This window comes from Monodon monoceros, unplaced genomic scaffold (assembly GCF_005190385.1).
Source record: "Monodon monoceros isolate NGI ecotype Baffin Bay Population unplaced genomic scaffold, NGI_Narwhal_1 Super_Scaffold_10, whole genome shotgun sequence".
Taxonomy (NCBI): Eukaryota; Metazoa; Chordata; class Mammalia; order Artiodactyla; family Monodontidae; genus Monodon; species Monodon monoceros.
Genome location: NW_021703766.1, coordinates 52008021 through 52022677, shown reverse-complemented (window position 1 = coordinate 52022677; position 14657 = coordinate 52008021). Strand labels below are relative to the sequence as shown.

Genomic DNA, 14657 nt, shown 5'->3' with positions numbered 1-14657 from the left:
AGTAGTTAGGACTGGGCGCTTTCACTGCCGTGGCCCGCGTTCAATCCCTGGTAGGGGAACTAAGATCCCGCATGCCCCACAGCAGGGCAAAAACAAACAAAAAAAACTCAGAATACTTGAACAGGTAGAAGATGGAAATTGTTCCAAAGTCTTTCCACCGTGATAATCAGATCTATGTTGAGCATATATGTATTGTTTTTTAATGGGGATATATGCTCCATACTCTTTTGTAGATTGTTTTGTCCATTCCAGCGTGGCCTTCAAGCTGTGTAAATTTCCATCCAAGGATGTTTACCAATAAAACGAGTGGCTAACATGGGCATGGGGGATGACTGAATGGGTGTCTCTGCCACTTCCTCAACGTGTAATGTTGAGCCAAGCTATTTACTATCCCTGCACCTCAGTTTCCTCATCTGTAAATCGGGACCAACAAGAGTTTGTTGTTGCGTTGTCATTATGATTAAATGAGGTAAAAACCGTGAACCTGGCCAGGCTCAAATAAGGAGCCCAGTATGTGTGAGGTATGTTTATTCTGGTGAAAATTATTTTTAACTTTTCACTGTTAGAAAAGTGCAAACGGCTGAAATAGACTGAAGATGGACAACAGTTTTGGGGCAAGTCACATCGCTCTCAGTCTCAGTTTGTAACCAAGCAGGACCCTAACGGGCCTTCCCATGACAGACCCCTCCACTATATCCTCTGCTGTAGATTCTCTCTGAAGTGAAACAGGAGGGAAGGGGGCAGGGCATAACCTTTAAAAGAATGACATAGCCCGAGGACACGACATAAACCTGATTAGAACCAAATAGGTCCAAGATGGCGGACAAGTTGACTTCCACTAGAACTTGAGCCTCAGTATACGCTCACTGTAACACATCAGCAAGCTAAATGACACACCCACAGGCGCCATGACAGTTCCAAGTCCAACCATAAAGGTCAGAAAGTGGGCAATGGCTTAATCACTGGAAATCCCCACCCCTTCCCCAAAATAGCTGGAATACTTCTCCCACTCATTAGCCTATGAAATTACCCACCCCTATAAAAACCGACAACCCCATATCCTCGTGCCGCTCTCGCCTTCTAAGATGGCCCACACTCTGTCTATGGAGTGTGTTTCTCTCTAAATAAATCCACTTCTTACTATCACTTTGTCTCTCACTGAATTCTTTCTGTGATGAGACATCAAGAACCTGAGCTTCATTAAGTCCTGAGACCAGGTGTGTGATCTCCGTTAAAAGATCTTGGGTTCAAGTCCCAATATAGGTTTTGGCTGGGTTTGAGTCCTGGCCTGTGGGTTCAAGTCCCAATTTGAGTTACACAGTTTCATAAGTATAATAATATCTCATGATACTATACACAGATAATAGTATCTCATGCATATTTCCTGAGTTTTTCAGATGCTAAGAACCACCACCAAATGTAAGAAATTAACTACTTGATGATCATAGCCCCCAGATCTACTGGCACCTAAGGACTGATAGTGTTAACTGCCCTGTTACCTCAACATCAACCAAGCAGAGAATTATGCACGAGCTGATCACATACCCTGGGTTGCCCCTCCCTCAACGTGCCTTTAAAAATGAGGGTAGGTAGGACTTCCCTGGTGGTGCAATGGTTAAGAATCCGCCTGCCAATGCAGGGGACACGAGTTCGAGCCCCGGTCCGGGAAGATCTCACATGCCCCGGAGCAACTAAGCCTGTGCGCCACAACTACTGAGCCTGTGCTCTAGAGCCTGCGAGCCACAACTACTGAAGCCCACGTGCCACAACTACTGAAGCCCGTGCACCTAGAGCCTAGAGCTCGTGCTCCACAACAAGAGAAGCCACCGCAATGAGAAGCCCGCCCACCGCAACGAAGAGTAGCCCCCACTCGCCGCAACTAGACAAAGCCTGCATGCAGCAACGAAGACCCAATGCAGCCAAAAGTAAATAAATTTATTTTTTGAAAAAATGAGGGGGGAGGGATAGATTGGGAGTTTGGGATTGACATGTACACACTACTACTTAAAATAGAGAACCAGCAAGGACCTACTGTATAGCACAGGGAACTCTGCTCAATATTCTGTAATCACCTAAATGGGAAAAGAATTTGAAAAAGAATAGATACACGTATATGTATAACTGAATCACTTTGCTGTATACCTGAAAATAACACAACGTTGTTAATCAACTACACTCCAATATAAGATTTAAAAATTTTTAAAATACTCTGCTGAAACCCTTTGGGGAGTTCAGGGTTGGAAGATGAGCCGCCTGTGCTTGCATCGCTCTGCAATAAACCTTTCTCTGCTCCAAACCCCCATGTTTTGGTTGGTTTGGCCTCACTGTGGTCTGTGAGTTCTGGGGTAACAGCTGATCTGTAACAAAATGATATTTACATCAACAAAGGTGGATGACAGAAAAAATATGGCAGCCAAATCTTACTTCAAAATATAGAAGTACTGTGAATTTGAAAGCTACAGTGCAGTCTGACGCAGGAATGCTATAGCATCAACTCAGATGTCTCTGGCAGTGTTGTAGTGGGTGACGCGATTTTTCCAAAATTATGACCAAGTCTTTTTTTGTTTTAGTTTTTTTTGTTTTTGTTTTTGTTTTTTTTTTTTTCATTTTGGCAGCACGGCTTGCAGGATCTCAGTTTCCCAACCAGGGATTGAACCCTGGGTCACAGCAGTGAAAGCGCTGAATCTTAACCACTAGGCCACCAGGGAAATCCCTTGACCAACTCTTAATAAACTTATCAATAAGACAAGGTAGGAATACTTTTGGCTTGTTCTAAAACAGGCAAAGAAGGCCAGAATGGCTGGAGCTGTGTGGGGTGGGATGAAGATACAAGATAAGATCATAGAGGGAACACAGATCCAATCATGAGGACCTGTGGGCTAAATGTGTTCAACACTGGCTGAGAATTCACAAAAAACAGTCCCTTGTCCAGGGTGACACAAGTGGACTACATTTCCCACCTGCCCTTGCAGCTAGGTGTGATCACGTGACTCAGTTCTGGCCAGTGGAACTCCAGCAAAAGTAATAAGGGCAGTGAGCAAAAGCCAGGCCTGGAGGCTGACCCCAAGGTGTCTGGAGCTTCAACCCATGCCCGCCCCCCGCCCCCCAGAAAAGTCTAGTAGGGACTTCCCTGGCGGTCCAGTGGTTAAGACTCCAGCGCGTCCACTGCAGGGGGCGTAGGTCCCATCCCTGGTCGGAGAACTAAAATCCCGCATGCCACGCGGCGCAGCCAATTAAAATTAAAAAAAGAAAAGACTTTTAACCAATATTCTTATTTTTTGTAATGAGCCTAACTTGCTGGTTAGATTAAAATGCTATTTTCTTTTAACTTAAAAAATATATTCATTTATTTACTTATTTTGGCTGTGCAGGGTCTTTGAGGCAGCACGCAGGGATAGTTGCAGCATGTGGGATCTATTTCCCGACCAGGGATCGAACCCGGGCTCCCTGAATTGGGAGTGAGGAGTCTTACCCATTGGACCACCAGGAAGTCCCCTAAATGCTATTTTCTAATGCTGCATAAATGCAGTATGTACACAATTGAGCCCAAATAAAATTACCGTTTACGTTTTCATCAAATGGTGAACAAGCTCATGAAGAGAGCTGAAATGTAATTTATGATTATGTAAATTAAGGGACCTTCAGGACACTAATACGTAGATAAAGGAGACTTTCATTATTGTGAATCAATATGTCATTAACCTTGAAAATTATATACAATTGTCACAAACATTCCTTAAAAAGTAAAAAAAAAAAAAAAAAAAAAGGACAATCTCCAAAAAGAAAAAAAGAAAGAAAGAAAAGAAGAATCTAGTAACTCTTTATCCAGTCGAATCTTGAGGCTTGATTGTTCTGAGTCTGGAGAAAGGTGTCAGGCCTGAGACTTACCTCGAGGGCTCCTGGTCTGGTGTTGGAGGTCGACCCGGTTACAAACCACTATTTGACAGAATAGGGGTGATCCAGGTCTCATTTGCTGAGTGTGTTCGGAAGACATCTCCCAGCTACCTTAGGCAGGGGGCAGTCAGAGAGGACTAACTTACCTGACTTCTTTGTGTCGCCATTTCAGGCAATGGGAAACACAGGGACAAAAGCAGGGAGGCTTGAAAGAGACCCATGTGTTCCAGGATTTCAGCTCAAGAAACCAGGGAGGGAGGTAAAGTTTAAAAATTATATTTTTTTCAAAAAACATTGCTGCCTTGGGGAAGGTGCTTAATAAATACTTGTTGGATCTCAGTAAATTAAGCTGAATTAAGACACTGGTTCATAATTACAAGAAAGTTGATGAAATATTATTGTCAATGTAAAAACGATGCATGTAGAGTCAACCATTTTTGTAGCGTGTATATTAATTTTTAAAAACATTTTCGGGAAATTTATGTGGAAAAACAAATGAAACTGTATTATCAGAATTCATGTAAAATAGACTGATCAGAAAATATTTTTCCCCTTACTGAACAGAGAATAATCACAAGGCTTTACATTTCTACCTGTTACGAGTATAATTCCTAGAGTTTGACTAAATCATAAACTAGAACTCTTTAAAGAAAAAAAAAAAGAAAAAGAAAAGACACTGATGAGGGGGCGGGTTGGGGAAAGAGCAGATCTTGTCTGAGAAAATAGGCCCATACAACCACCGTGTGAGCATTTACGGATTTGCAGGCAGGACCTTTCAGAAACCACTTAATCTTAGAGAGTAAGAATTGGGACCAGGGACTTCCCTGGTGGTCCAGTGGGTAAGACTCCTTGCTTCCACTGCAGGGGGCACGGGTTCGATCCCTGGTCGGGGAACTGAGATCCAGCATGCCGCGCAGCACGGCAAAAAAAAAAAAAAAAAAAAAAATTGGGGCCGGAAGATGCAAAAGCCAGGTTTGGGGGGGACTCTGAGGTGTCAAGACTGAGTATTCCGGGCTTCACTGGTGGCGCAGTGGTTGAGAATCCGCCTGCCAATGCAGGGGTTCACGGGTTCAAGCCCTGGTCTGGGACAACTACTGAAGCCCGCGCGCATAGAGCCTGCGCTCCGCAACAAGAGAAGCCACCGCAATGAGAAGCCCGCGCACCGCAACAAAGAGTAGCTCCCGGTAGCTGCAACTAGAGAAAGCCCGCGCGAAGCAACGAAGACTCAACGCAGCCAAAAATAAATAAATAAATAAAATTTAAAAGAAAAGAAAAGAAAAAGACTGAGTATTCCAACTGCTGAGACAGAGGAGGGGGAGATGTGGGGAGAATTATTGTAGAGAAACTGGCCCTCCATCTGCTGTGTCAGGGAAATCCCTCAGCGCAACGAGTGCTCGAAGTGGTTGTTAAAAATATTTATTGACCCTTTGCAAGATGCCAGGCGCTGTCCTAGGTGCTGAGGACAGAGTGGCAAGTGAAACAGACCAAGATCCCTGACGTTGTGGAGATCAGATTCTAATGGGGAAACAAATGTTAAAGATAATAAGTAAATCACCAGTATAGAAAGTATCACTGGGACTTCCCTGGTGGCGCAGTGGTTGAGAGTCCGCCTGCCAATGCAGGGGACACGGGTTTGAGCCCTGGTCCGAGAAGACCCCACATGCCGTGGAGCAACTAAGCCCGTGCGCCACAACTACTGAGCCTGCACTCTAGAGCCCGCGAGCCACAACTACTGAGCCTGCGGGCCACAACTACTGAAGACCGCACGCCCAGAGCCCGAGCTCCTCAACAAGAGAAGCCACCGCAACGAGAAGCCCGCGCACCACAACGAAAAGTAGCCCCTGCTCGCAGCAACTAGAGAAAGCCTGCGTGCAGCAATGAAGACCAAACGCAGCCAAAAATAAATAAATTAATTAATTAAAAAGTATCACTGGGCTTCCCTGGTGGCACAGTGGTTGAGAGTCCGCCTGCCGATGCAGGGGACACGGGTTCGTGCCCTGGTCCGGGAAGATCCTACATGCCACGGAGCGGCTGGCTCTATGAGCCATGGCCGCTGAGCCGGCGCGTCCGGAGCCTGTGCTCCGCAACGGGAGAGGCCACAACAGTGAGAGGCCTGTGTACCGCAAAAAAAAAAAAAAAAAAAAAAGTATCACTGATTCTAAGAAGCACGTGGTTTACTACTGATGACATTAATTATGTCGTGTTAATTTCAGTGAATGAAATGTTAGAAGATGTCAAGTGCTATGGGGAAAAAATAGATCAAGGTAAAGGAGATTGGAAATTCCGCGGGAGGATGGTTGACATATTCAATAGGGTAAACAGGGTAGACTTCACTAAGAAGGTGACATTTAAGCAAAGATTTGAAGGAGGAGAGGGAGTGAGTAAGGTTTTCTGGAGGGGAAACACTTGGACAGAACAGCCTGTGCAAAGGCCCTGAGGCAGGAGTATGTCTGGGATGTTTGAGGCACAGCCAAGAGTGAAGGAGGGGGAGTGAGAAGAGATGATGTCAGGGAGGGGACACGGCCTAATCATATAGGGCCTTTCAATTCTGTAATGCCTTTGGTACCTCTGATCCTTTGATCCTACCCTTTTTTTTCCTGTTTCCCTTATCTCTCATGTCCTCCCTTCCTTAGGCTGCATAGATTCTGTGGTCAACCACCATAATCGTGCCCTTGCACAAACAACATTAATGCCCTTACTCTTTCTCCCTCAGTCATACTTGCCTGGCAAAACCCCAACTCTGGTTAAAATGAACTCACTGCCTCTGTGTGCCTGCTCTCACCCAGCTGAGCTTGTGAGTGGACACACTTCAGATGTGTGACTGCAAACACTCAGAACCAAACTGCAAGGCTGCCACAGTTTTCTTCTCCAGTCCCTAAGAAATCATTTTCTCATCTTCTTTCTCTAAACTTCTAGAAGCCCTCGCCCTTTTCGTTCTCACTTCTTCTTTTGCTGAAAAAAATAGAAGCAATCAGAAAGAAACTTCCCCATGCTTGCCTTAGGGACACTACTAGCTCACCTTCAGAGGTACACTGCTGTCCCTCCCATGACCATGTTTGGACAATCTGTAAGAGGCCAACCCCTCCACATAGGCACTGAATCCCTTCTCCTCTCCCTATTCCAAACTTTCCCTCTTGCAATGTTTCCTTCTCTCTCTTGCATCATTACTTGTACAACGCTTAAGGCTTTGTTCCTTTAGGATTCCTCTTCACTGGATGCCCACACTGCCCCGCGGTGCTGCTGAGGATGTTTCCTGAAACTTGCGGGTCCTAGGCCCTCCCTCTTTGCAACTTCGCCCTGAAGCTCACTTTCCTCCAGCATCTACCTAAGGGACTTTCCGGCTACAACATCCTAAAGGAAACCCAAGTTCAAGAGGTGGGGCCCCAACCATTTTGAAAGCGGATCTTCTGGCCTTACTGAAGCCTTCAGACGATAGCAGCCTCAGCTGACATCTGTCTGCAACCCTATGAGCCAGAACTGCATGGTCAAGCTACTTTCAAATTTTTAACGCAGAAAGCCCCCCCCAAAATAATAATAAATGATTATTTCTGCCTTAAATCACTCAGTTTGGGGGTGATTTTTACACAGCCTTAACTAACTAGTACACTCTCCCAAGTTTGCTTTTCTCTAGGTCTACCCAGTCCTTGTAAATGGAAATAACATTAACACAGTTGTAATAATGTAAATGAATTGCTTTTCCGGCAGATTCTTGGGCTCTGTCTCAGGCCTCTGGAATCAGAATCTCTGAGGGTGGTACCCAGAAATCTAGGGCACTTTTAAACTGGGTTTTTGGGTGCTCCTAAATATTTGAGAAACTTAATTATGGAAAAGGGGGCAGACAGAGAGACACTGCAAATTATTTTTATGCTTTTTCAATGGTGGTAGGGCTATGGACTTTTTGTGTGTTTCAGTATTTTCCAAATAAAACAATAGGAATCAGGGGTCCTGACACTTTGTCAGTCCCACTTAATATGGGGCAGAAGACGTCTAGTCTGACCCTCTCTTCCTTCCCCCAGACCTTTCACAAACGCCCCGCCCATACATTTGCTTGCCCCAGAAAACTCTTGTGGTTAATGAGAAAAAATGAAGTAAAAGTTATAAGTAAAGAATGGGTAAGGGAGGGGCGCAGGAGACTCTCCACCACCACCGAAGTCAGGAGTGAGGCACGCCAATACTTCCGGCGACCCTACCAAAATATTTGGCACATTCCTCCCAAAATACCACCCATCACTCCCACATCACCCACCAAGAAACTCCGTGTCTTAGTCACCTCTCAAACCTGGAAGTAGGCAGTGAACAGGGCGCAGTCTCGGGGAAAGAAAATGGAGCCGCAGGACGCCTGGGTCCACACGGGTCCCCAGAGATGTCTCCGCCACCGCTGCTGCTGCTGCTACCGTTGCTGACCATGGAGCCCACTGGGGCCACGTTGATCTGGTAATGGGGACCCCCCACAACCCCAAAACCTGGGACGGACTCCCTCCCTCTTACCCTTCAAGTCTGGGGCTCCCCAGTTTAGCGACCCCCAAACCTGACACCCCAGAATCCATGATTCCTATCTTTTGGGTTCCCAGATCTCCAAATTGGGCTCTCACCCCTGAGGGGTCCACCCTGATATCTCGTAAGACCCAAGCCCTTTGAGTGTAAGGTCCTGCACCCTGAGACCCTTGGTTGGGGACCGTCCCAATCTTCTTAGTACACATTTTTGGGAGAACTCTGCTGATCCCACCCTGAGCTTTGATGATGTGATACTGAGCCCTCCAGACCTGTGACACCCATCTTCCAACAGATCTTGGAGCCCCAGATCTGTGACATTTAAAGTGAGACTCCCCCAGATTCGCATCTTCCAAATTGTTGAGGTCTCAAGAAGTCCAGTTTTGGGGACTCCTATGACCTCTCCCCCACCTCTGGTGCCTCCCCCAATCTCTCCCTTCCTCTCTTCTCTCCACTCCCTGGAACTCTTGATGGGGGGAGGGGGGTCTACTTTTCCAGGAAACACTTTTTCCCCACTTCACATTCTTAAGCCTCTCAAAGACTAAGTCATGGGTGGTGGCCGCAAAGATACGGGCGGCAGGGCCCCAAGGAGAAACTACAGGCAGATACAAACAGATTACTGCTTGTGATGTTTGCTAACCTACTTTTTGAACTTAAGAGGTCATAGCCACTTCCCAAATCAACGCAAAGAGCAATGATTCTCTGAGTTGACTCAGGACCACCAACATCGGCTTGAGCAGGCCCCAGGAGCTTGTTAGAAATGCAGATCCTCAGGCTCCATCCTAGACCTACTCAATCAGAAACGAGCAGTTCTAGAGACTTCCCAGGTGGTCCAGTGATTAAGACTCTGTGCTCCCAATGCAGGGGGCATGGGTTTGACCCCTGGTCGGGTAACTGAGATCCCGCATGATGCATGGTGTGGCCAAAAAGGAAAAGAAAAGAAAAAGAAAAAATGAAATTTAGCAGTTCTAAATTTTAACTAGCCCTCTAGGTCAGGGATTGGCAAAACACTCAGCTCAGGAGCCAAATCCAGCCTTCCACCTGTTTTTGCAAATAAAGTTTAATGGAATTCAGCCATGTTCATTTGTTTACCTGTTGCCTATGGCTGTTTTTGTGCTATATTGACAGAATGAGTAGTTGCAACAGAGATGGAAGCCCTGCAAAACCTTTACAAAAAAACTTTTCCTATCACCCCTGCTCTAGGTGATTCTGCTTCAAAACAACTTTGCAAAACCACTGGCATAGAGAGCTACTTTCCCCTTTTTAGTGGCTGAATGGATTCCATTCTAGGCTTTTTTTTTTTTTTTTTTTTTTTTTTTTACGGTACGCGGGCCTCTCACTGTTGTGGCCTCTCCCGTTGCGGAGCACAGGCTCCGGACGCGCAGGCTCAGCGGCCATGGCTCACGGGCCCAGCCGCTCCGCGGCATGTGGGATCTTCCCGGACCGGGGCACGAACCCGTGTCGCCTGCATCGGCAGGTGGACTCTCAACCACTGCGCCACCAGGGAAGGCCGTTTTGGGCATTTTTAAAAGTTTATTTTATTGAAGTATAGTTGATTTACAATGTTGTGTTAACTTCCGCTGTACAGCAAAGTGATTCAGTTATACACGCTATATATATATATCCGTTTCTGTTATGGTTTATCACAGGATATTGAATACAGTTCCCTGTGCTATGCAGTAGGGCCTTGTTGTTTATCCATTCTATTGATATATACATAATAGTCTGCATCTGCTAATCCCAGACTCCCCATCCATCACTCCGCCACCACGGCCCCCCACCCTGGCATATGTTAGGGTCTTTGGAAGACTTTGTGTATGTCCATTCTGGAATGGCTTACTTTACATAATTTGGAAGGTCTTTTATTGAAACGTTTTGGGGAAAGTCTGTTTGGAATGGTGCGCTCTTGTAGAATCTTTGGGGAAATTTGTCATCGTGGTTTGGTAGGTGTTTGGTAGGGTTTCTGGTAATGACTATTACTATAGGGCCATGGAGATGCATACATTGTCATTATATCCTATTTGGGGAAGTCTGTTATAGAGGATCTCCAGAAAGGGTAGCTCCTTAGCTGTTGGTATCTCCTTTCCCCACAGGATCCCACTTTGCAGAGTCTACACTGGACTCAGGGCCCTGAACCCACTGAGGGGATGGGATAAGCCAGCAGAGCCCCCCAGGTTGGGGGCTCCATCCCCTGGGGACAAGGACTTCTTTGTGCCTCTCTCCAACTACATGAACGTGAGTCACAGCCCCACACAGCCCCCCGCCGTCCCCAACCTTCCTGCCCTTGAAGTCAAGCTCTTCATCCAGGACCTCTCCTGTTTTGCCATCAGGTCCAGTATTACGGGGAAACTGGGCTGGGAACGCCACCCCAAAACTTCTCTGTCATCTTTGACACTGGTTCCTCCAGTCTCTGGGTCCCGTCCGTGAGATGCCACTTCTTCAGTCTGCCCTGCTGTGAGCTGTCATGGGGGAGAATAAGGCTGAATGGGGGTAAAGGGAGAAGGGGGGCTGGGCCCGGTCTTCCCAAGGGTTTTTGAGGACCTGTTCTCTTCCAACACACCCTCACAGGTGAGTTGGCCGGAAAGGCAGGAGGCACACTGGGGAGACCTCTTTCCACCAGTGACAGCTCCCTCACCTTCTGACCTAGGGCTCCACCACCGCTTCAACCCCAAAGCCTCCAGCTCCTTCCGGCCCAATGGGACCAAGTTTGCCATTCAATACTGAACCGGCCGCCTAGAAGGCATCCTGAGTGAGGACAAGCTGACTGTGCGTGACCTTGGCCCCGGGAAGGCTTGAGCCTGGGAGAAGCCCACCTCTAAGATTATCTGGTTTAGGGAGGGGCTTGAAGAGGCGGGGCCTCCAGGGTAAACGGATGGGGCTTTTGAATTGCGAGGCAGGGCTTCCTGGGGAAGAGGGCGGGGCTTCCCAGACAGGGGTGGGCCTTCTCAAGTTACAAGGCAAAGCTTCCTAGGCAGTTGGAGTCGTTTACAGATGTCCCCAGACCTGGGATTCATGCCTTGGTTTGGGAGACTTCAGAGACATGTAGGTAATGTCCTCCCGGAAGTAACTTACTCCATTTGAATCTACCCCAGATTGGGGGAATCACAGGTGCATCGGTGATTTTTGGGGAGGCTCTGTGGGAGCCCAGCCTGGTCTTCACATTTGCCCACTTCGATGGGATATTGGGCCTCGGTTTTCCCGCTCTGGCTGTGGAAGGAGTTCGGCCCCCACTGGATAGACTGGTGGACCAGGGGCTTCTGGATAAGCCTGTCTTCTCCTTCTACCTCAACAGGGAATGGCGGAGGGTCTACCTTCCTCTGAGTCCTAGCCCCAAGAAGGAAGTTCTGCCCTCCTTCAGGAAGTCACCGCCCCAATATAAGAAACACATGAACCCTATTCATAAGTTCCACTCACTAAGCAACACCTTAAGACCTACTAAAGAAACTCACCATCACTTAAAACGTTCCATGTTTCAAACTCAAACCAGGAAATTCCATGCCCTACCCCATCAAATACTGAATTTAAGAACCGCATCTTCACCATAAAGAAATCCCAATTCCATTGGAGAACACATGTCAGAAGTCAGGAATTGCCCATTTTAATCTAAGAAGTTACATTTACCTTTTAGGAAGCTTAAAACTTATGTTTAGAAAGCCCAAGCTGTTATCCAGGCAGTCTCCAGGCAGGAAATTCTGTGTCCCTTCAGTTATCCGGACGTCCAACCCAGGAAGTCCCACCCACCTCTTTTTTTTTTTTTTTTTGGCTGCAACTTTTGTCCCCCTGCAGTGGAAGGGCGGAGTCCTAACCACTGGACGGCCAGGGAATCCCCCCACCCACCTCTTAGTAGATCCTGACCTTCCACACTTCCAGGAAGTGCCCGCCCCTACCCCCCGCCTTCCTATCACTTTCAGCCAACTGAGGAAGTCTAATTCCCCGGAAGTTCTAGACATGCAGTTCAGAAAGTCTCATCATCCACTCGGGGAGACTGATTTCTCACAATCACACCTACCAAGGCCAGTTCAGAAACCTCAATGCTCCACTCCCCCCAAAAGTTCTACCTTCTACAGTCAAATCAAGTCCTATGCCCACTTCAGGAAGCTCCCAAGACCCTAAAATCCTAACCTCCACCAAGAAAAGCCCCATTTCTCTTCACTTCTTGCCTTGCTTCCAGTCCCAACATCAAGGCCCTGCCTGCATCCCACTATCCCACCTAGAACCCAGACACCACCCCATTGGCAGAAGTCCCTCCCTTGGCCACTCCTGGGGCTGGCAGGAGAAATGCCCACGACGCCTACAGCTGTCTGCCTCTGCAGGGACCCTGGGGCAGCTGATGGTGGAGAGCTGGTCCTGGGTGGCTCAGACCCAGCACACTACATCCCACCCCTCACCTTTGTGTTAGTCACGATCCCTGCCTACTGGCAGATCCACATGGAGCGGTGAGGAACCTGGCCTCCTAGGTCTGGGAGGAGTGGGCTAGAGCCTAAAATCCAGTGTCCTGGGGTGAAGGGAGCCGAGGACCCAGACTCCTAGGTCTGATGGAGGAGGGATTGTGGGCCGGAGGAGGAGGGGGCTGGGGGTCTGGCCTCCTAGGATGCTGGCTCTAATGACTGCCTCCTTCTGCCTCACAGTGTGGAGGTTGGCACAGGGCTGACTCTTTGTGCCCGGGGCTGTGCTGCCATTCTGGACACAGGCACGTCTCTCATCACGGGACCCACCGAGGAGATCCGGGCCCTGCAGGCAGCCATTGGGGGAGTCCCCCTGCTAATGCGGGAGGTGAGGACCTGGTGTCTGGTGGGTGTGGGCTGGGGAGGCTAATAGGGATTTAATGGTGGACATTGGGCAGGATGCTCTGGCCTGCGGGTGGGAATCGCATGGCTAAGAGGTATGCACGGGCTGAACACACTGGACCTTGTGAGTGACAGGCCAGGGGTTAGTGAGGGGAAGCAAGGACACCTCCCAAGTGTCTACTCAAGTGACTCCGGGGACAGGACAGGATGAGAGCGAGTAAAGTTATAATTAGTATAAGACTAATTACATACACCTATAGGCCCAGTATGGCCCGTGGGCCACCAGTTTTTGATTTTCAATGAGAGGAAAAGAGGTTTTGATCAAATGGGAGCCTAGAGGAAGTGGCAACAACTATATAGGAGTGAGGGAAAAGCCAATAAGGCTACAGAAGACAGCAGAGCCTGACCACACAAGGTCCTGAATACCTAGCTGCCCAAAACGGACATTTCCCTGTTGCACTGGGGAGTCACGGAAAGAATCTGAGCAGAGAAGGAATCCCTCGTCTCTACTTACTCCTCTTTTCCCTCAGTACCTCATCCAGTGCTTGAAAATCCCAACGCTCCCTCCAGTCTCCTTCCTCCTTGGCGGGGTCTGGTTTAACCTCAACGTTAACCTTAAAGGCCCAGGACTACGTCATCCAGGTAGGTGGCAGTCACAATGACGTCAGAGTGACGGGTTGAGAGGGTGGGGCTGGGAGTGAGACATCACTAGGGCCAAGCAGGGACCACATAAACATTTCTAGTGCCCACGGTAGTGGGCGGGGCGAAGCTCTGGCTCGTAGGAAGAAGGAACACCGGTGGGCGTGACACGACACCTGTGATCCGTCTTGTCGCCTTGTAGATTCCTCGGGGTGGCGTCCGTCTCTGCTTGTCTGGCTTCCAGGCTCTGGACATGCCTCCGCCCGCAGGGCCCCTCTGCGGGGCGATGTCTTCTTGGGCACCTACGTGGCCGTCTTCGACCGTGGCGACAGGAAAAGCGGGGCGCGAGTGGGGCTTGGGCGCGCTCGAGCTCCTGGAGCAGGACAGTGAAGGGGTGGGCTTGCGCAGGCGTAGTTCTCCGGTTGAGGCCCTGGTTATGCGCATGCGCATCCCCCGATACTCAGTAAAAATCTATTTCTATTAAACTTACCTGGGTCTCTTCCTTTTTTTTTTTTTTGCGGTACGCGGGCCTCTCACTGTTGTGGCCTCTCCCGTTGCGGAGCACAGGCTCCGGACGCGCAGGCTCAGCGGCCATGGCTCACGGGCCCAGCCGCTCCGCGGCATGTGGGATCTTCCCTGACCGGGGCACGAACCCGTGTCCCCTGCATCGGCAGGCGGACTCTCAACCACTGCGCCACCAGGGAAGCCCCCTTTTTTTTTTTTTTAAGCGCGTGATTTTTTTCAGAAAAAAGTTAGTGTCCGGCTCTCTGGAGTTGAGAAAGAAAGGAAGGAGAAAGGTATCACTCCTCTCCAAGGCGCACACCGGTGCGAGGGTCCTATACTACG

At 48.6% G+C, this 14657-nt stretch overlaps 1 protein-coding gene across 1 annotated transcript; it reads left to right on the top strand.

Moving 5' to 3' along the window:
• The first annotated feature begins 8041 nt into the window (after window positions 1-8041).
• NAPSA (napsin A aspartic peptidase) lies at window positions 8042-14291 on the top strand. The gene is given in 11 exon segments (XM_029239832.1): window positions 8042-8328; window positions 10479-10620; window positions 10716-10839; window positions 11033-11151; window positions 11478-11683; window positions 12699-12821; window positions 13014-13158; window positions 13703-13792; window positions 13794-13814; window positions 14014-14083; window positions 14086-14291. Coding segments are annotated over 11 exon segments (1227 nt in total). The 5' UTR covers window positions 8042-8257; the 3' UTR covers window positions 14202-14291.
• Window positions 14292-14657: the final 366 nt, after the last annotated feature.